This window comes from Micropterus salmoides, unplaced genomic scaffold (genome assembly GCF_014851395.1).
Source record: "Micropterus salmoides isolate LMB-PRFRI ecotype aquatic unplaced genomic scaffold, ASM1485139v1 Ms_hic_scaffold_15, whole genome shotgun sequence".
Lineage (NCBI taxonomy): Eukaryota > Metazoa > Chordata > Actinopteri > Centrarchiformes > Centrarchidae > Micropterus > Micropterus salmoides.
In genome coordinates this window covers 33,542,109-33,564,260 of record NW_024040596.1, presented here as the reverse complement: position 1 = coordinate 33,564,260, position 22,152 = coordinate 33,542,109, and the positions used below count along the sequence as shown (strand labels likewise).

General features: G+C 40.0%; 1 protein-coding gene and 1 long non-coding RNA gene across 2 annotated transcripts in view; one reads left to right on the top strand and one right to left on the bottom strand.

The window, feature by feature from the left end:
- Positions 1-8,622, bottom strand: part of LOC119903512 (ribosomal RNA processing protein 1 homolog B-like) — a 30,142-nt gene extending 21,520 nt beyond the window's left edge. Inside the window, exons 1-4 of the mRNA XM_038719747.1 lie at positions 8,297-8,622; positions 7,662-7,744; positions 2,089-2,146; positions 1,907-1,992 (exon numbers count right to left, since the gene is read on the bottom strand). Coding sequence (XP_038575675.1) covers positions 1,907-1,992; positions 2,089-2,146; positions 7,662-7,744; positions 8,297-8,423 — 354 coding nt within the window. The 5' untranslated portion in view covers positions 8,424-8,622. The remainder of the gene's footprint in view (positions 1-1,906; positions 1,993-2,088; positions 2,147-7,661; positions 7,745-8,296) is intronic.
- A 1,026-nt stretch (positions 8,623-9,648) lies between these two features.
- Positions 9,649-12,918, top strand: LOC119903511. Its single transcript, XR_005444526.1, has 4 exons — positions 9,649-9,979; positions 11,823-11,916; positions 12,050-12,125; positions 12,300-12,918. It is a non-coding gene; the product is annotated as an uncharacterized LOC119903511 (long non-coding RNA).
- Positions 12,919-22,152: the final 9,234 nt, after the last annotated feature.

The following is a 22,152-nucleotide window of genomic DNA, read 5'->3' as shown; positions in this document are numbered from 1 at the left end:
CATTTGGATTTTGCAAGCAATTAATAGAATCATACCTTCAAGAAGTTCACCACTCAAGTCTTTCTGGAAATCAGTGTTGATGCAATCAGTGATCAAGTAAAATCACACCTCATTTTTTGCATTTGCTTCATTTATATACAGTCTTCAAAAAAATCAAACAGGCTGACTCAGGGAACCTGTCATTACTGTCAGTGGCACAGAGTCAAAACAATTCAGACTAGGCCCGTAACATCAGTTAAGCATAGCAAGGCTTTTTTGCCCTCTTTGCTTTCACTCATTTACCTCATCAGGTGTTGATACCAGGTTATGAGCCAGACTGCTTAATTTTTGTTGTTCTGAGTTCTCAGATGGACTCTCAGCTAGCTACCAAATGTGAACGTCTCTTTGCAGGACTTAAAATGAACATGGAGCAAATAGGAGTAATGTGATCTCGAGCAATGTGATCTCGACGTTAGGGTTGGTGAGTTACAGGGGCATCTAAAAAAAAAAATATCTGCTTCAGCTGCTTACAACAAACTTTTCCACAATATTCTGATTTTTTGAGATGCACCTTAGACACCAAAGTGTTGTATACTGGTTCAAATTCTGAGCCAGCAGTAGACTCTCTTCAAAGCAGGCATTTTGAGAGTGCACATGAAAAGCACAACATTAATAATGTCTCTGTCAAATCTTATTTTGCAGTTGGTACGTTGCATGGCCATGAGTGTATTCAATACGGGCAAATGTGACATGTTGTGTAACGCAATCTGAGTGGTCACCAACTAGAAAGGCACTTTATAAGTGCAGTCCGTAGTATCGAAAATGGCATCGAACGTCAATATTTTTCAAGGTGTTATCGAAGTTAGAAATTCCAGTATCGTGACAACACTAGTATCATTTTAAAAAACAGCATATGTTGTTAGAAGTATCCTTATGGCATCATATGGAAAGGTTTATAATGAAGTCACAGAATGACAGTGTTACTGTAGCAGGGGGTCGCTCTCCCCGTATGTGTCTGCTCAGCTAACTTCCACCATGACCAGTAAGACACAGAACCGACATAATTTAAAGAGATATAAAATAAGACAATATCGTTTATCCCTCTATAGTTTTGAGTTAATGTGTTTCCGTAAAGTCGTGCCAGTGTTTGCTCGTCTCTCTCCCTCACCACGCAGCCCCGCCTCTCCCTCTGTGTCTGCACGCAGCCGTCTACTCACAAACTACTAACTAACATGGAGGGAGACACAGTGCTGGTCTACTGCTGAAGACCTGGCTTGTAAAAAGAAATAAACAACGGTTGAGTCAGTGTTTCCCACACATTCACTTGGTCCATGTTAGGTGATACATTGCAGCATTTATCAGAGAAAGAGATATTACGTTACATGTCACAACACGGTGGATATTTCACAAGAGCGGACCAGGTAAAGAGACAAACACACCAGTCAGATGTTATTCGTTAGCTACCACGTTGGTTTTGTTTTGATAGGCTACCTCGTCAACGCGCCTCCTCAACATGCAGCTCAGCTGCTGCTGTGAAGGGAATCACCAGAGGAAAAGTCCAGAAGACAAGTTCTGTTTCTTTCACTTTAACGTAGCCTACTAACAATGGAGAAAGTCAACGGATCAGACATGCAGGGAAGGAGAGATGGAAAGAAGTGGGCACGCTGACGTGTTTGCAGCAGAGGTACGTTAGGTCTGAGTGCGAAGAGAAGTGAAGGAGGCAGTGAGTGACACTTAAGATGGAGAATGAAGTGTAATTAAAACAGTGAAATAAAAAACAAGCTAGTTTACTATAAATAGTAAAAACCTGCCTGCTGACCCCCCAGCCCACCTAGCAGAAAATACTGATATATATATTTTATAGCAGAATTCTGCCCAACAGTACTGGGATATAACGTTTTGGTCCATATCACCCAGCCCTACTTACCTGGAAGAACTTGTCCATCCGCAGCCTGTCAATACCTGTCCACTCTCTTTTGAAAGTCTGCAGGAAGCTCTCCAAGAACAAAAACTCTGCAGGGAACAGCACATCGTCATCATCGTGAAACATACAGCATGTGCCATGGTCCGATTTACCTGCTCTTATTAAATCACACATGGACAACTTACGACCGTCAATATCGTGGAAGCTGTGGATCAGGCTGGATATTTGGTTTGATAGATCCCCCTATGAAAGAAAAGTGAAGACTCCATGAACATCAAACCAGGCAGGAGAGGGGTGGTTCACTTAACATGATCACATTTAAGGTTTTCTGGACAGACAAACATTCGATTTCTTCTGATTGGGGATTTGAGGAGTTTATCGTTCTCCATCAAGATGTTGTAAGCACCCATATGAAACTTCAACAATCTTTGAGCTGATATTTCTATTTTAGAAAAAACATTTAGCACAATCATTTTTGGCAATGCTCATAACATCTAGGGCTGGGGCGATTCATCGATGTAATCGATTACGTAAATACTTCGACTCCCGTTACGTGCGTCGAAGCGTCGCTGCATCCAGTGTTAGTGGGATTCCCCCGGACAAGCTCCAGCTACAAGACCGCGCCTTCGACAGTCTTAAGTTTGGGAGTATTTTAGACAGACACTCAACAAGGTGCTGCTCTATGAGCTCTGTGAATTGAAATAGCTTCACTGTAGCACAACTGTTGTCCACGAACACATGAAGCAGCATGAAACAAGTGAAGCGAAAGTATCCCTGACAGCAGCACCGCAAATCATGTTTACTTTCTGTCTCCACACGAGGACATTACCATTTGTTAAAACGTATTATTTAAAAGGTAAATATTTCTTTATCACCTTCATGTTGCTGTCATGGTAATGTAACATTACACTACGTGTCATCTAATGTTAGGCCTTTTCATATTTTGTGTTTATTTACCGGCCACGAATGAGCGAGAAAACAGCTGAAACTAACAGTACAGACAACAATAACTGTATAGTCTGTGAATCCTTTCAGCTGTTTTTTTTTGCCCCATACTGATGCAGAAATACATTTGATTATCATACTGCATTACTCAATATTGAAATAAATCCATGTCAGAAACATTTACAGTTTTAAGTAAAGTAGCCTAATTAATGTATGTTATTGTTATTATTACAGTGAAGAGGAAATTTGATTAATTTTAAGTTATGCTGCTATTGTTATTATTCTAATGTGCTTCATCAGGATGATTTAATAAAATATTAATGATTAGACATGTTTTTGATATTTATTTTGGATAAATTGGTATGTTAATCTAGTAATTGGCAACTTTTTTTCTGTAGAATAAACAAAATTAGCCTTGAGATTAATCGACTTGAAAAATAATCGTTATGTACAGCACTAATTACATCCATTACTCAATCAACAAAAAATTAACTGGCAACTAGGACTGGGCAAATGCGTTATCAAAGCAAAACAAATTATTATTATTATTATTATAATTATACATTTTAAATAATAATTTCAAGTTTAAAGGCTGATTTTTGCTCCTGAGGGAAAGTTGAAGAAACCAGACGTCAGACGTCAATTGAGGTCTCAAACTTTTCTTTATGGTCAGTACAAACCCTTGAGGCCAAACAGTGGATAATTTAAGCTGACTGTGTCGCTACGGCCCGAAGACGTCATGAACGAATCGATTATTAAATTCGTTGGCAACAAATTTAATAATAAATTTTTGTCAACTATGTCGATTAGTTGTTGCACCCATACTAGGGTTACACCCTTGATTTAAAAAGCCCTCACTCGTCCCAACTCAAGTTGAGAACTACCGGCCAGTTTCTCTTCTACCATTTTTATCCAAAACTATCAAACAGGCAGTCTTCAAACAGGTCTCAGAATTCCTCCCACGGAATGACGTCCAAGATTCATATTAGTTTGGTTTTAAGAGTGCCCATTCATGGCCTCTGGCTGGGCTGGAGGACCGTTGGCCTGGTTCTCCTGCGTTATCGCTCCCAGCTTCCCGGCACGGCTTTCTGCTGTTCTTCCTTGGGGCGGGGTACAGCTTCCCCCGGGACATGCGGTCTGGGGTCCTTTGCACTTTAGGGGGTTGCGGGGTGCCCTGGCTTCTGGGGGTGGGGGTCTCTGGGCGCTGCGCGGGTTGATCCGGATGCAGTTTGCAGGTAGTTTTCGGGATGTGCAGTGTGGGTGCGGGTAAGGGCTGTGCTCCAGTTTGTTCTGGGTTTGTGCCTGGAGTTCTCGGCCCCTGATGGGTGGGGGCATGCAGCTGAGCTGGTTGATTTTGCCTCGTTGCTGGCTTGGCTTGTGTTGCACGGCGGCCAGGGGGCATGCTGTGCATGGGGGATGTCAGCTGGCGCCTTAATTTTTCCCGGCGGTTGGCAGGCGCGTTTACATTACGATGCATCTTTGTTTTTTGATATATTTTTTTTCTTCTCCCACCCCTATTGGCTACTGGGGTTCTTGCCTGCCTGTTGCTGGGGTAGGTGTGGCACAGTCGTGGCGTCGCACTCTCACTAACAACTACATTCTTTAACAGGCTTATGCGCACACACATGTACACACACAGTCTCACACACAGACACACACAGACACAAACAAATGTAGGTTGTCCCTGGTAGAATTATTCCTGATGCTTTTCTTTCAGTTACTTATGTAAATTAATTATTATTCCAGCTCTCGTGGCTGTGCTGTGTTGCTTATTTAGTGTGTGTGACTGTTTCTTGTTTTCATTTTTCTCTTAGTCGTCTTACTATGTCAGCTGTTTATTGCTGCTGTTCGGCTGGTTGTCCTTTACTATTATTATTGTTTTTATTGTTTGTTTTTGTTTGTTTTTCTCCTCCCCAAGCCCCCCTCTCTGTTCTATGGCAGGTTTCGTTGCTTTCTGCAATTGGTGTTTCCCACAGCTTTTCCCTGTTGTCCCCACCTTCCATCCCCCTTCTCCTACAGGTCTTGTCCTTTCTCTGTGCTGTCTGTTTGTGCCCCCCCCATCCCCGTGTCTGCCCCCCTGTCCAGCCTGGTGACAAATCAATACATAATTTAATAAATAATAAAACAGGAGTATATTAATACTCTCCTGTTAAAGTAAAATCTGTCTGGCACAATATGGTATCCAGGTCATCATACTCTATACCAGGCTGCTGGTCAGGACAGGTTTAAAAAAAAAAAAAAAAAGAGTGCCCACTCTACTGAAACGGCTCTTCTGTCTGTAACAGAAGCCCTAAGGTCAACTAAAGCTGCAGCCCAATCCTCGGTTCTTATCCTGCTTGACCTATCAGCTGCCTTTGACACAGTCAACCACAGGATCCCGCTATCCGCTCTCTCAGCAATGGGAATCTTGGGTAAAGCACTCCTGTGATTCGAGTACTTCCTCTCTGGGCGTTCCTACAATGTTTTGTGGCAAGGACAATTATCCTCCTCCCACTGCCTCTCCACAGGGGTGCCCCAAGTCTCAGTGCTAGGGCCCTTTCTCTTCTCAATTTACACCACCTCACTGGGGCCGATCATTCGCTCACACGGCTTCTTTTACCACTGCTACGCAGACGATACAAAACTCTACCTATCCTTCCCGCCAAATGACCCCACCATCTCGGCGCGGATCACGGACTGTCTATCAGACATATCTGCACGGATGAAGGATGCCAACTTCAACTAAACCTCTTTAAGACTGAACTCTTGGTCATTCCAGCCAAGCAATCTATCCACCATAACATCAAACTACAAATTGACTCCGCAACCATCACTCCAACCGGCCATGGTTATCTCTCGCCTCGACTATTGCAATGCCCTCCGAGCAGGTCTTCCAGCTTGTGCAGTGAAACCCCTACAAATGGTTCAGATCGCAGACCAAAAGGACTGTCACTCCATTGCTCCGTGACCTCCACTGGCTCCCCGTGGCCTCCAGAATCAAATTCAAGTCACTAATGCTTGCATACAGAGTGACTACTGGGTCTGCATCCATCTACCTAAATTCCATAATACAAACTTACGTTCCTTCTCGGCCGCTACGCTCCTCCCACGAACGCCGCCTGACTCTGCCATCCCTTTACACAAAGCAATCCCAGTCCCGCCTATTCTCATCTGTGACACCACGATGATGTAACGAGCTACCACACGCCATCAGAGCAGGGGCGTCCCTCTCTAACTTCAAGAAGCTCTTGAAAACTCATCTCTTCCAAGAACACTTCCTCTTATAACACCTCTAACTCCTAACCTCTAACATGCACTTCCTGTGCTCTTCTTCTTCTATCCCCTACAGTTATCTTGTATTGATTGCACTTTGTTAACTAACTTCTTTCCCTAGGTATTTTTACCCCATTGATGCGATACGTGCCATTAGCACTTACTAGTATTTATTGCTGCTTTTATTAATGTGTTGTCAGTTGTAGATCTCATGCTGTATTTTATGCTCTGTTAATGATTGCATGTTGTTCCTCAAATGTAAGTTGCTTTGGATAAAAGCATCTATGGAGGAAATTATACTGCGATAATCCAATCCGCTTTATTTCACATTTTACAAAACACAAAGTTACCAAAGTGCTGCACAGAAGACTCAAACATACAAAACAATTAAAATTAAATTTTGTAAAACCAAAATAAGAGCATCAGGTTTAAATACTAAAATACAGTAAAACAATAAAAGACATCAGAGGACCACACAACTCACGCGGAGTTAAAAGCCAAAGAATAAAAATGTGTCTTTAGACGAGACTTAAAACACTCAACTGTAGGGGCTGTTCGGACATGGAGGGGCAGAGCGTTCCAGAGTTTAGGTCCAACCACAGAAAAGGCCCTGTCCCCCCTGAGTTTTAAGTCTAATAATAGTTACTGCTTTATTGCCCAGCCCTAGTGGCAACAACCTTGATAATCAACTAATGAATACAATTATTCAAGGGTTAAAGCAAAAATGGCTGGTCCAGCCTCTCCAATGTGCAGATTTTCAGTATTTATTTGTTTCAAATTGAGTATTTTGGGGTTTTGGACTGAAAAGAAAAAGACATCTGAAGACATCACCTTGGAATTCTCAGAATTTGTAACGATTTGCAGCATTTTTGGCTATATATACACACACACCAGATAACTGAAGCTGACTCTTCCCACTTGTGAAGCCTCTGCAGCCCTTTTCAGACATAACTTTACAATACAAACACTGCTGACTTCATCTGTTAGAGGGACAACTTTGGAGCTTTTAAACTAAGGTCCATGATAAAACACAAGCGTCTGTAATGGCTTCATTCAGTCACTGCTGGAGAACAGCAATGAGTCTGAAGTGTTTATATCAAGAAAGAAGTGTATTCTTTGTTCTTTCATTGGCTTATCAGAGCATATCAGAAATCACTGTTGGTTTGTAAAACTTATTTTGCCATTGAAGCTTTAATGAATGCCCATCATGGGTGTGGCTGTATTTTTTTGGTTTTGTACACACACACACTAGTTGTTCCCTGCACTGTGAGGGAAAACATCTCTTTACAGACTGATCCGACATGTTTTCTGATTTATTAAAAGGATTATTATTATTACTGGTGGGAATTAAGTGATTCATTTATTATAGTAAGTTTCAGAAGGCAGAACAAGATTTGCATTGTCTCCTATTGTGTTTAACCTTGTGTGTTGCTGCTTTTTATTCAGACCAAAGTCCTACAGACACTAGATCCACCCTAGCAAGAAGTGACTTGATGCTTAATCCAACACTAGACCTAGATCTGAAATTGCCATCATATTTGCAAACATTAACAAAGCATACCTGGAGCTGCGGTTTGTCCTGCATCCACAGGCAGTAGAACAAACCCTTCCATAGCTTGAGCAGCTCATCACCTGTGAACCCACCTGTACAGAGGACATAAGAAGATCTGTGAAACATTTCCTTAATCAAGGAGATAAGTTAGCTGAATACTAAAACTGTGGACTGCAGCAGTAATCAATAAGTCATTATCTTTTCAGGCCCAGACAGATAACCAATTGATACTATCTTTTTACAGTGGACATAGTTTTCAGTTACTGACCTTAGAGACTGCTTGTTTAATCATAACTTTACATTATTGCAACAATAACGTCTCAACATGGTTAATGTCCTGGTGATCGTGGCTTTATTACAGTTAACTGATGGTTAGCTGTAACACTGGATAGCTTTTTGATCAAAAAGCTAACTTCCTCCACACGTGTGCACTGGCTACCATTTTTTAAAACAACAGCCACATGTGTCAACCTAGCACCGCGTCCTTTATTATTACTACCACCAGTCTCTTATAGTCATTAATGTATAGTTCACACTAACGTTAACAGTTCCACAGATTTTCAAGGAAAATTAATGCTAGTTTAGTATTTGAGCTGTGTTAGCAAGCTCTGTCAGAGCTGACGTTAGCTGGCAGGTTAGCTTACCTGTCGCTTTCTGAGACCTGACATTTATGTATTTCCTCAGTTTCTTTATGGCCTTGGTTCGAATGGGCTTCTCGTTGGAGGCTAATCGCTGTGCGAACTGGACCTCTGGCTCTTGAATCGACGCCATGTTCACACTGATTCACGTGGAGTCTCTCAACTGTCCCCTGCTTTGCACTCCTTTCTATTCTTCCCACGTTTCCTCCGTGCGGCGCGATCTGATGACGTACCCAGAACTCATACACACTGGGGGCCTTTCTCATGCTGCGTTCCAGGCAACTCGGAACAGGGAAATTTCCGACTTACAACTAGAAAAACTACCCTGGAACGCCACCTTAAGTCGGATTTCCTACTCGTGAACTCGGAGAAAAAATGGCCCAATCCCAATGTCCCCCCTCACAGACTCACAGACTTTGAGGCGCGTTCCCGGGAAGTCCGTGAGGGCTTAGGGCTGTCCCACTTTCAAATCGTCAAGTGCGCGAGGGCTCTCTCGCGGACATTTTGAGACTTTTTAGACCCTTTACGTAAGTCCGCATTTCTGCAGACTTTGACTGAGGGAATTGCCCACAGTTCATAGCGGTATGACGTAAAACACGGGGGTTACACATAGACTGTATGGGGTTACCACATAATAGAAGTCTTCAGTAAAGCCTCTGGTCTCCGATTAAACCTTAAAAATGTTGAGTTAATTGCTAATATTCCTGTGAAAAGCTTACTTACATAGGTATTGTAATTGATAAAAATGAACCCCAAAGATGCAAGAATTATGAGGGACGAAAAATGACATATCTATAAATGAATTAATAAATATATAAATGCAGAAATAAATTAAAATTAAATATATTTTGGTAATTAAAATTTCTGTATTTATTTATGCATTTCTACATGCATTTATTTCTGTATTTCTACATGTATTTATATTTATTTATTTATTTATACATTTATATATTTATTTATTTCCACATTTCTTTATGCCTGTATTTCCACATTTCCACATTTATTTTTCCCTGCGCCTGTATGCTAATAGAGTGGGTGGTGCCAACATCAGTCTGAAGCATGATTGGTTAGCTGGGGGCCGCATGCAAACCAGACAGAAGCAAGTGATTCATCTATTTGACACAAGCCAGCTACATAGTAGATTCCTTTAGTAAAAGATATGCAGGAGGGAACGCCTCTTTCAGTCATTACGGAAGGCAAAACATCATGATATCTCATTGGCGGGTCTCTTGGGGAAAACAGCAGGCCAGATATATTGTCATATAATTAAGTTTCTTAAAGAAACTGAGTTAGGAAAAAGAATTTAATTTATGTTTATGTTTGTTTGGTTTTTTTTTTTCTTTGGGTTTTTTTTTTTTGTTTTGTTTATTTCATTTATTTCCTGCCTAATCTCTCGTTCCACACTCCAGTCCAGCTTGTGGGGGTAATGCACCGTTAAACTGGTTTGCCAACCGCCATTAAACCCTAAAGAAGAAGAAAAAAAAAAGATATGCAGTGTCGACCTACATGGATTCTTCCATGGTTAATACAACAACAGCTAGAGTAAGATTCTTCCACTGTTGGTGTAGTTTTTCGTAGTTAAAAGACTTTTTTTTTTACTCTGGGAAGGCCGCCCAACTCCTTCTCACTGATTTCAACCTTCAACCAACCGGATTTTTTACTGCCCATTTTCCTCGTCAAAAGTCTGTGGTAAGTGTGTCTAAATGACTTATTAATTCATTGTTTTGCATTTCAATAGAAGCAGCAATGTAGAATATTGATGTCCACCTACTCTGCTCGGTTGTATGTTTTAAAACACAGAATTCTGAAGGGCTAACGTGAAAGAGTTGATGGCTAATGTTAGCTCCAATGTGCCATTAAATGGATGAGCAAAAGTAAAAAGCCTTAACTTAATCCAACGTGCTAAACTATATTTCAATTTAAAAAATAATTTAATGCAACATAACAACTGATGCTCCAGCAGCAGGTCCTTAACATAACTTAATGACTTTAGCTTTCTATAGGATCAGGTTCCAAGTTTCTCAAAACCCAAAAATTCCGGAGCATAACATTAAATACAGCTAACGTTTTCCGGTCTAGCTTGTGCTTTAATGCAGACCTCATATGTCTCAAGAGTGTCATTTAAAACTGATGTAACTTGAAACATGATGAATAAGAAAGCTAATGTTATTAGTGATGGCACCAAAACGCGGTCTTAAACTGGCCCGGGGCTACAGCTTAAGCCAAGAGAAAGATGAAAGACATGAGAGCGAACAATGCAGAAGAGCTGAAGGCCGCTAAGCATCCTGGTCTTCCATAACACCTCAGCAGTGCCACAGGTTGATAGCATCCATGCTACACCGCATTGAGGCAGTAAATGCAAAAGGGGCCCAAACCAAGTACTGAGTACATATGCATGATTATACTTTTCAGAGGGCTGACATTTAATCCTTTATTTTATTGATTTCATGTAATATTCTAATTTTCTGAGATTTAGAATTTGGGGTTTTCATAAGCTGTATGCAATAATCATCGAAATTATATCAAATAAAGGCTTGAAATATCTCACTTTGCATGTAATGAGTCTATAGAATATATTAGTTTCACCTTTTAAGCTGAATTACTGAAATAAATGAACTCTTGCATGATATGCCAATTTTTCGAGTTTCACCTGTATCTATAGAACGATACATTACGGAGATAAACAAAGTTTTTGGGACGTTTGCAGTCAGTGGATCCTGAAGCCACACCTGTGACACATCTGGGACTATCACCAGTTAGCAAGAGAGAGGAACAGAGAGAAAGAGAGAGGGTTGGAAGGAGAGAGAGAGAGAAAGGGGAGGAAGTAGCCTACACAATATCCACACAGAGGTACAGTCAGTAAAGGTGATGTTGCTATGGATTGAATGAATAATGGTACAGATATATACAGTAGTGTTAATGATAATAATCGTAATGTTAATGACGACTAATAGTTTACAGACTAATGAAGTGTTACAGGCTGCGGTTGTGAACGCTGGTTTGAAGTCAGTACGTCAGAGAGCAGTAACTGTGTCTGTTGTGGTAATGGTAATAAGTTAAATATTATACAGTATATATACACACACACACACACACACAGGGTGTAACGATACACCAAATCCACGGATCGGTTCAGACCTCGATTTTTGAGCCACGGTTCGGTTCATGTCGCGGTCACCCCCCCTTTATTTTTTTTTGATAACAGAAAACTGCATCATGAAATGCTCTGGCCTACAAATCTTGTTCTTGAGATTTAAGAAGTCCATATTTGTTTTGTTACAGACCCCAGTTTCTTTCACATAGTGATATATTTAATAGTTTATTCAGTGAAATTTAAATATGAAGTTCTAATATAATAATTCCAACGCTAATTGTGAGTTATATGGCAATATCATGTTTTTACCAGTGATTTGTCGTGACCAGTTGATTAGTGTCACGGTCAAAAGGTATCACTGAGGGTGTTTCGGGGTATAGCCTTTGGTTATCTTGAGCATTTCATGTGGGATGACTCAGTTTGTGTTTTTTCCCTAAGCTTTCATCGAGTTCTCCATCCCAGCTGGTCTACGTCTCTGAAGAAGTAGCACAGCAACCCAACGCTGGTGTATTTACTATCAGATCTGACAACGGTAAACTTGATTCCCATTTCTTTCACCATAGTCCATGGATTATGACTAAGACCCAGTTACACTTTAGTTGTGAAAAACCAACAAATGGTATTTATTTCTTCTCTCCTCCCTCTCTCTCCTGAACTACACTTAGATTCCAAGGGGACAACCTCTTCCAGCTCTTCCCAGTCCACCAGGCCACTGCTTGATGATGTAACCAAGTCAGCACTGTAAGTTTCATCTTGTGGCTCGGATGATCTAGTCATCCTGGATGAGATTTATTGTGAGAGCCTCCTGTGCACAGTTTTTTGATTGGTAGCTATTTCTGTAATTGAATTTACTGTAAGTTGTTCGTGATTATTTATTATTACTGAATATTGTCTTGTCTTCTACTCCTTTCATAGTTAATTGAGTCTGCACTGACCAAGAAACCTGGTGGAGGTCGTATCATCAAGGCGAAGATAGCTCTGACTGGCTCCTCACAGCAACAGTTGTTGTTCTTGTTCTTGTTAAAGGATGATCTCAGTATTTTGAAACCTGGGCCCCATTTTCACTTATTTTTGTGTTGAAATGACTTGTAGGTTCAGAAAGTTTTTAATCAGTGCAGTAGATGGCTTCCAGGAGACATTCTGTTTTTAACGGGAAGCTGAAATCTCAAAGACAATTCTCACTCTAAAATCTTGTGAGACACATTCAACACAAACAGGAGCAGGCACACTTTGGCATCACAACTCTCTCAGGGCTTATTTGGTAGATTTTGGTTAGAGTTGATTGGTAGATTCCAAATGATGGCATGATAATGACGTTTGTTATGGGCTACAATTCTCCCCTGCAATGTACTTTAAACAAACATTTTCATTATTAAGAGAGATTTTACATGTACCATGTCTTTTAACAACAATTTCAGTATTTAAAATGAATGTGCAGTTTAATAGTGAGTGCTAAAGGAGCTGTCACACTGAAACACCCTTGAGGGTAGATGTTTTTATTTTTAATAAATTGTATGGATTACATGGATGGTTACATGGTGGTTGTTGTTTTTTTTCCCCCTGCAAACATTAAAAGTTTTCCTTGTTTTAAATGTAAGCTCAACATGCTAAAGTAGAAAATTGTGAAACACTAGAAAGTAGTTATTTAGATTTTTATTTCAACAAGGTGTTTTGCAAGAATAACACTTACGGTGAGTAAATATTATTGAATTTTAGCATTTGCAGGAGTCAATGAAAAGTTTTAACACTAATGAAGAGTGAATTAATAAGAGTAAATTATGAATAACAGTGGATGTTATATTTTTATTAGTATAGAACTTGAATTGCATTTCTTGGTGTGGTGTAGTGTTAAATGTGCTCTATAAATGCGGCAGATGTTACTTATTCACATCAACTGAAGATATTAGAAGACATGTTTGTTGTAAGTATTTCATAGTCACGTTTTTAACAGAATAAGCTAGTAAGTTTTTAATCTTAATGTAGGCCATTGTATGTGTTGATTCCTTCTAACACTCATTGTCTCTATTTTAAAGCAACATTATAGTATACCTGTTCATATAATCAGCTCCATTATTAAAATGTGTGTTCTCCCCTTTGTGTGTAAGCAATCCCTTTGGAGCATGCTCAAACTCCACTAGGCCTACACGTTTTTCAGTCATAGTTGTCTCCAGCAATTTCCTAAATGTAGCTTTTAAGTTGAATTTTTGAACACAATTTCAGCATTGATATTTATTCTGTGACTAAAATGTACATCTGTGCTACAGATGCAAAGCCTTGGACGCATGAAGCAACCTTGCTTCTAATTAGTCTCGTAAGGAAATTACTGAAGACTTCCAGTCTCCCATTTTAAAGAAAGTGGAAGTGTGGAGGAAAGTAGCTGCTGGAATGCTAATCAAAGGCTATGATTTCGGAGCAGATGCTTGTGACAATAAGTTCAGGCAGCTAAAACAGGTTGGTTGTGGTACTAGTATGAGTAGAAATGTACAATGAACATATTATATATAATTTGCACAGTTAGAGCCAGGGCCAATTTTACTTCTACTGTACTTATTTCATCCAATAGTAGTTGTATGTATCTAGACTTGGAAATATGGTGCATCTAGACTTACCTCATCTATTGTGTAAAGATAAGTGTTTTGTGATTTATGTGAACTGCTACAGCAACAATGTCACAACCCTTGGGGATCTATACAGTTTCTCTGTCAGCATTTGAGTAGAGCACCTCGAATACATTTACTATGCCTGGGTTTCCATTCTTAGATACAAAACTATACTGGACAACAAAAAGAAGACTGAGTGGTGCCAGAAGCTGGGTCTTTTTCACTCCAATGGAGGACCACTTGGCGGATGATCCCAGTGTGGATCCAGTCCACATTGTGTCCTCATTTGCCGGTGAACTTTCCCATGTCATGTGATATGTTATATTAAGTAGCACAACAGCACACATCTACATGGATTTCTAAGATACATTGGATAGTAATAGTGAGGTTCTTATTTAATAATTCATTGATCACAATCACCCACAGTCCTATCACAAATCATGTTGTATAAAAAGTGGCAGTTAGTGTTGTTAACAACTTTATATTAAAGATGGCTTTTGTGTCTCTGGTAACTAAGCTTGGGGTACTGGATGTTGGAAGTAGCTTTGTTTGCACACAACTCTCATTTACAGTATGCAGACATGTTTGAATCCATATAGAAATGGCAAAATGTAGGCCTACTTGTTGGAGGAAAGTGTTGCCTTGATAACTCATATTTTGAGACTACCTGGTTTGATCTATTTGTCTTTACACTTAGGATCTTCATCAGAGGGTAGAGCAGGTTGGACGTTAATCGGAAGGTCGGCAGTTCAATCCCGGCTCCCCCAAGCTGCATGTCGAAGTGTCCTTGGGCAAGATAGTGAACCGCGAATTGCCCCTGGCGGCTGTTCCGCCAGTGTATGAATGTGTGTGAATGGTTAATGCAGATGTAGTGTAAAAGCACTTTGAGTGGTTGAAAAGACTAGAAAGGCGCTATACAAATACGGAGCATTTACATATAAAGGGAATGGGCTGTTTTGATAGACCCTGGCATCGTGCACAGACCCTGGCCAACCAGTGTACACATCAAGGAAGATCATCTCTGATGTACACACTGCCTGTAGTTGAATGCTTGGATATTTACTGTTTATGTAACTGTTTCTATGGAGTGTCGGTGCTGGGATGGGAATACAGTGCCTTGCGAAAGTATTCGGCCCCCTTGAACTTTTCGACCTTTTGCCACATTGCAGGCTTCAAACATAAAGATATAAAACTGTAATTTTTCGTGAAGAACCAACAACAAGTGGGACACAATCATGAAGTGGATCGAAATTTATTGGATATTTCAAACTTTTTTAACAAATAAAAAACTGAAAAATTGGGCGAAAAAATTGATAACGTGATAAAGTGATAAAGGGCTGTCCCGTTCCTGTTTACAGCATTGTGAGCCCTCACAGCCTCTTGCACTCAATCACTTTCCAAGAGACTACAGTAAAGTGTGAGGGTTCAGGGCTTAGGGTTGAGGGGGGACATTGGGATTAGTCCAATATCTACCCCGACTTCAGGAGAAGCGCTGGAATGACGTCACGCAACAATGGCAGCTCCCAGGGAAGAACATATTGTAAATGGTAAACATAAACTAAAGGGCAAAGTAAAGTATATTTGCATGCATTTAAATTCATAGAAATACATACTATCACATAGTAGAACTTGTTCTACATGTGAACGGATGTAGAAATATGTTCTTATGTGAGTAGATAGCTAGTTACAGTCAGCAATCTCTGAAAGTCCTCTTCTCTGCAAAAGGTCATTCAGGAAAACGGTAAAAATGCCAAACAATGTGAAAATATTAGGTTATGGTTGTACTGTATGTATAAGGCAAATTACGTTCCGCAAATCAGGTGTGGTTCATGTCATTACTTTAATCTTGCATAGCAAAGTTATATCCCAATAATATTGTTTCAACAAAAATGTATAAATAAGAAATATAGTTAGTCAAGTGAAGAATGTTCTAAATTAAATATTAAGTGTTATAATATCAATCCAATTACCTGGATTAAAGGGACAAAACACAGCAAGATACAAACAACAAGAGAGGGCCCAAAACTGGGGCCGTCACACAAGGAAAAACTTCCTTTTAAGAGTCTGAAACCTCGAGCAGAACCATGACTAAAGGTGGGCGGCCATCTGAGAGAGAGAGAGAGAGAGAGAGAGAGAGAGAGAGAGAGAGCCATAAAGAGGGAAAGAGGGATGGGGGGTAGGGGGGAGCAGACAGTAAAGGTAATGTTGCTATAGACTGAATGAATAATGGTATAATGCATTAATGTGATGAGGTTGCATACAGAGGGAGAGAAAGTAGAGGAGAGAGGAGTTCAGTGCATCATGGGAAATCCCCCAGCAGTCTAGGCCTATAGCAGCATAACTAAGGGATGGTTCAGGACTCACCAGAGCCAGCCCTAACTATAAGCTTTATCAAAGAGGAAAGTCTTAAGCCTACTCTTAAATGTGGAGATGGTGTCTGCCTCCTGAACCCAAACTGGAACCTGGTTCCACAGGAGAGGAGCTTGATAGCTGAACGCTCTGGCTCCTAGTCTACTTTTGGAGACTCTAGGAACCACATGTAACCCTGCATTCTGGGAGCGCAGTGCTCTGATGGGGTAGTAAGGTACTATGAGCTCTTTAAGATAAGATGGTGCCTGACCATTAAGAGCTTTGTAGGTAAGAAGAATGATTTTAAATTCTATTCTGGATTTTACTGGAAGCCAATGCAGAGAAGCTAAAACAGGAGAAATATGATCTCTTTTCCTGGTTCGTGTCAGAACACGTGCTGCAGCATTCTGGATCAGCTGAAGAGTCTTAATGGACTTTTTCGAGCAGCCTGATAATAAGGAATTGCAGTAATCCAGCCTAGAAGTAACAAATGCATGGACTAGTTTTTCTGCAACATTTTTAGACAGGATGTTCCTGATTTTCGCAATATTACGCAGGTGAAAAAAGGCAGTCCTTGAGACTTAAACGACATGTCCTGATCAAAAATAACTCCAAGATTCCTCACAGTGGTGCTGGAGGCCAGGGCGATGCCATCAAGGGAAACTATATCTTTAGATAATGCGTCACGGAGGTGCTTGGGCCCAACATTAGTACATTACAGGTCATCCAGGTTTTAACATCCTGAAGGCACATTTGAAGTTTAGCTAACTGATTAGTTTCATCTGACTTGATTGAGTATCATCTGCATAACAATGAAAGTTTATGGTATATTTCCTGATAACATTGCCTAAAGGAAGCGTATATAAAGTGAACAGGATTGGTCCGAGGACAGATCCTTGAGGAACTCCATGACTAACTTTGGCGTGCATGGAGGACTCATCGTTAACATGTACAAACTGAAATCGATCTGATAAATAGGACTTAAACCAGCTTAGAGCGGTTCCTTTAATGCCAATGAAATGTTACAGTCTCTGTAATAGGACCCTACGCAGAGTCGCAGTCTAACACACTTCTCTGCTCCTCCATTTCAGGAGTTACTTAGTGAAAATCCTATAGTGACGGTGTCTGCCCCCCGACCATCGAAATTATTTAAATCAAAGGTAAACAGAAGAGGAGCTGTACATAAAAACCTCATAAAAATTAAAACCACAAGAGCAATAGTGCAACCTCATAGGAAAATTAAATGTGGACATCAGATCTCTCTCTTCTAAAGGTGTACTAGTAAATGAACTAATATCAGATTATGATACTGATTTATTTTGTCTTACTGAAACCTGGCTGATGGAGAATATGTTAGCCTAAATGAATCCACCCCTCCCAGTCATATTAATACTCACATTCCTCGAGGCACAGGCCGAGGAGGTGGAGTTGCAGCTATCTTTGACTCTAGCCTACTAATCAGCTCTAAACCTAAACTAAATTATAACTCATTTGAAAGCCTTGTTCTTGGTCTTTCACACCCAAGTTGGAAACTTGGATCACTGCAACCAATTCTCTTCGTTATAGTGTACCGAGCACCTGGCCCGTACTCTGAATTCTTATCTGAATTTGCAGAGTTTTTGTCAGAGACAAGTCCTTTGTCTGATGCAATAAGGAGGTCGTTAGTAATTTTCACCAATGCTGTCTCTGTGCTATGATGAACTCTAAATCCTGACTGAAAATCCTCAAATAAACTATTGCTCTGTAGAAAGTCACACAGCTGTTTGGCGACTGCTTTCTCCAGGATCTTAGAGAGAAATGGAAGGTTAGATATAGGTCTATACAGGAGGATCCAACTGCAGACCTCCTCTGTCAGGCCAGTCAGGACAGGAAATACACGCAAAAACTACAAAATGTGCGATTTGACAGGAAACACATTCAAAAATGATAAAGTTTAATCACGTAGACATAGGGGGAGGTTTTTGTCGTTGATTTATATTTAATTATTTACTCAACATTGTAACGGGAAACTAGCAGGCTAATTTCTTAAATATAGCATATTGATTTGAGCCTATTCTACTAGCAACAAAGCCCACTGTATATCATTCAACTAGTAACAGTATCTTTTTTTACAGGCATTATTTATTTAGCTATTGTCAAAATATGACGTTACTTCCGTCCAGACAGCTAGCCACATCCATTCACAGAAAAACATCGTTGTTGATAAGAGTGTAACTTAGCCTCTCTTCCAGTCATCTTAAAAGAAACACACACACACACTTCTTATTCATAATTTTCCTTTGAAGAGTAATATACTATGGCATTTTACTGCAATTAGCTGAATTTAAGAGGACTACAATTTGAGCTTCGTGGGAGTCTGTAGTATAACGGACGTTACCGGCAGGGTTAATACATAAATAATAGAAGCCTGGACAGAGACCCATTGTTCATTACGTTGTCAACACTTTCTCTTTCACACAGCAGCCCACTACTTGCCCCAGATGTGTGTGATACTGCAGTTTAAGTTTTAAAATCCTGAAATAAACCAACAAAGACTACTGTTAAAGGAGAGACACTAACCCGCCCTTTATGGTATCATATTAATTATTATTAATCATGCCGTAATGACATTCATGCGGTGAGCAGCATAGTTCATTTGGAAGACGTGTTTATTTTAGTGTGTTTATCTTATTAATATAATGTTCATTTGTGATTAAAAATAATGGTTGTTAGTAAATGAATTACTGACCCCCACAGATGCATGATTTTACTGCTTCAATAAGAGCTCAGGCCCTCCTTCTGGACCGTAACTAGAACCCTGCTGGACTATGTGGACTATCAAACTGTACAATCCGTAAAAATGAACACACATGCAATACAACATGTATACCTGTATTGAGAATTTTGTAAATATCCACTTTTTAAAAATGAATGGAGACAATAGCCTACTGTAATAATACTTATTCACTATACACACAGAGATTACACAGTTAGAAAAGGAGTTGGCAGCAGTGACTGATTTGCATTATCCAAAACATTTTTTAAAAAGTCTAAATGCATGGGTCTTGGCATGTTCCATCAAAATATGTACCACTATCAATATTTGTACATCTACAGTGGATAGAAAAAATCTACACACCCCTGTTAAAATGCCAGGTTCTTATGATGTAAGATAATGAGTCAAAGATAAATCGTGTCAGAACCTTTTCCACCTATAATGTGACCCATAATGTGAACAATTCAATAGAAAAACAAACTGAGAGGGAAAAATGAAAAATAATAACCTTACAATAACCTGGTTGCATAAGTGTGCACACCCTCTTATAACTGGGGATGTGGCTGTGTTCAGAATTAACCAATCACATTCAAACTCAGGTTAACTAGAAGTCATTACACCCCTGCCATCATTTAAAGTGACTCTGATTAATCACAAATAAAGTTCAGCTGTTCTAGTAGGATTTTTCTGATATTTTCTTAGTTGCATCTCCGAGCAAAAGCCATGGTCCGCAGAGAGCTTTCAAAGCATCATAGAGATCTCATTGTTGAAAGATATAAGTCAGGAGATGGGTACAAAAGAATTTCCAAAGCATTAGATATACCTTGGAACACAGTGAAGACAGTCATCATCAAGTGGAGAAAATATGGCACAGCTGTGACGTTACCAAGAACTGGACGTCCCTCCAAAATTGATGGAAAGACGAGAAGAAAACTGGTCAGGGAGACTTCCAAGAGGCCTACAGCAATAATAAAGGAACTGCAGGAATTTCTGGAAAGTATTGTCTGTGTGGTACATGTGACAACTATCTCCCGTATTCTTCATATGAATGGGCTATGGGTTAAGGCGGGCAAGACGGAAGCCTTTTCTTACAAAGAAAAACATCCAAGTACGGCTGAAGTTTGCAAAAACAAACATCAAGTCCCCCAAAAGCATGTGGGAAAATGTGTTATGGTCTGATGAAACCAAGGTAGAAGTTTTTGGCTATAATTCCAAAAGGTATGTTTGGCGCAAAAACAACACTGCACATCACCCAAGGAACAGCATACCCACAGTGAAGCATGGTGGTGGCAGCATCATGCTTTGGGGCTGTTTTTCTTCAGCTGGAACCAGGGCCTTAGTCAGGGTGGAGGGAATTATGAACAGTTCCAAATACCAGGCAATTTTGGCACAAAACCTTCAGGCGTCGGTTAGAAAGCTGAAGATGAAGAGGAAGTTCACCTTTCAGCACGACAACGACCCAAAGCACACATCCGAATCCACAAAAGCATGGCTTCACCAGAGGAAGATTAATGTTCTGGAATGGCCCAGCCAGAGCCCAGACCTGAATCCAATTGAACATCTGTGGGGTGATCTGAAGACGGCTGTGCACAGGCAATGTCCTCGCCAATCTGACAGATTTGGAGCACTTTTGCAAAGAAGAGTGGGCAAATATAATATAACTCCCGTCCAGTTATCGCCCAATATCACTTATTAACGCAGATCTTAAAATCATCTGCAAAACCCTAGCAAGAAGGCTAGAGAAGGTCACTCCTGGTATAATACACTCTGACCAAACAGGATTTATTAAGGGCAGGCACTCCACCAACAATACACGCAGGCTACTTAACGTAATAGACTATGCCACTATTCATAACCTGGAAACTACAGTTGTTTCTTTAGATGCAGAGAAAGCATTTGACAGAGTAAATTGGAAATTTCTATTCGCTACTTTATATAAATTTGGATTTGGAAACTCTTTCATAGATTGGATTAAAATCTTATACAGTTCCCCAAGAGCTTCTGTCAAAACAAATGATCATACTTCTCCATGCTTTAGTCTCCAGAGGGGTACCAGGCAGGGTTGCCCACTCTCTCCCTCGCTATTTGCTATTTTTATAGAACCGCTAGCAGCTGCGATCAGACAAAATAATAATAAAGGAATTCAAACAGAAAATATACACCACAACATAAGCCTTTATGCAGATGATGTATTACTTTTCCTCCTAAACTCACAAACTTCTCTTTCTGAGACAATCACACTCGGACTACTCCATTAACTGGAGTAAATCCATAGTTTTACCTGTAAAGTGTGATTTCCAGAGTATATCTACCACACCGCTAAAGTCTGGGAATATTAAATATCTGGGTGTCAATATTTCCTCCAGGCTGTCAGAACTGACATGGCTAAACTACACGCCTTTACTTAAATCAATAGAGGATGACCTTGTACGGTGGACATCATTACCTATATCACTCATGGGAAGTCTCCACCATAAAAATGATGGTCCTACCTAAAATCAATTACCTGTTTTCAATGTTACCCACCAAACCCTCTGCTGTCTGGTTTAAATCACTGGACTCAAACATCTCAAAATTTTTGTGGAAAAATAAACCCCCACGAATCAGTCTAAAAACTATGCAAAAAGCAAAAGACTGTGGTGGTTTAGAACTGCCAAATTTTTATCATTACTTCCTGTCCAATAGACTACAATATATCTCAAAATGGATCAATCAGAGCCCCCTGGACCACTCATGGATAGACATAGAACAAACATTCTGTAAGGAAATTAAAATTTCCGATATGCCATTCATCAGTTCATACAACATACATCAAACGTCATACCAGCATTAAAAACGTTTAAGATAAGCACTTCCTTGGCAGCTTGGTGGGAACTTATCAAAATATCTGGGTCTGGGTCTCCATAATTCAGGCTAGATTTAAGGATAAAATAATGGACTTAGATTTACCTCCAACGATAACAGACTTTCTTAAACTCTCGCCTCCAAAACTGTTCAAAAGTCAAATCAAAAGTATACATGTTACTGTTAAAAACAGATAGTTCAATCTCTCTCCCATTCTTAA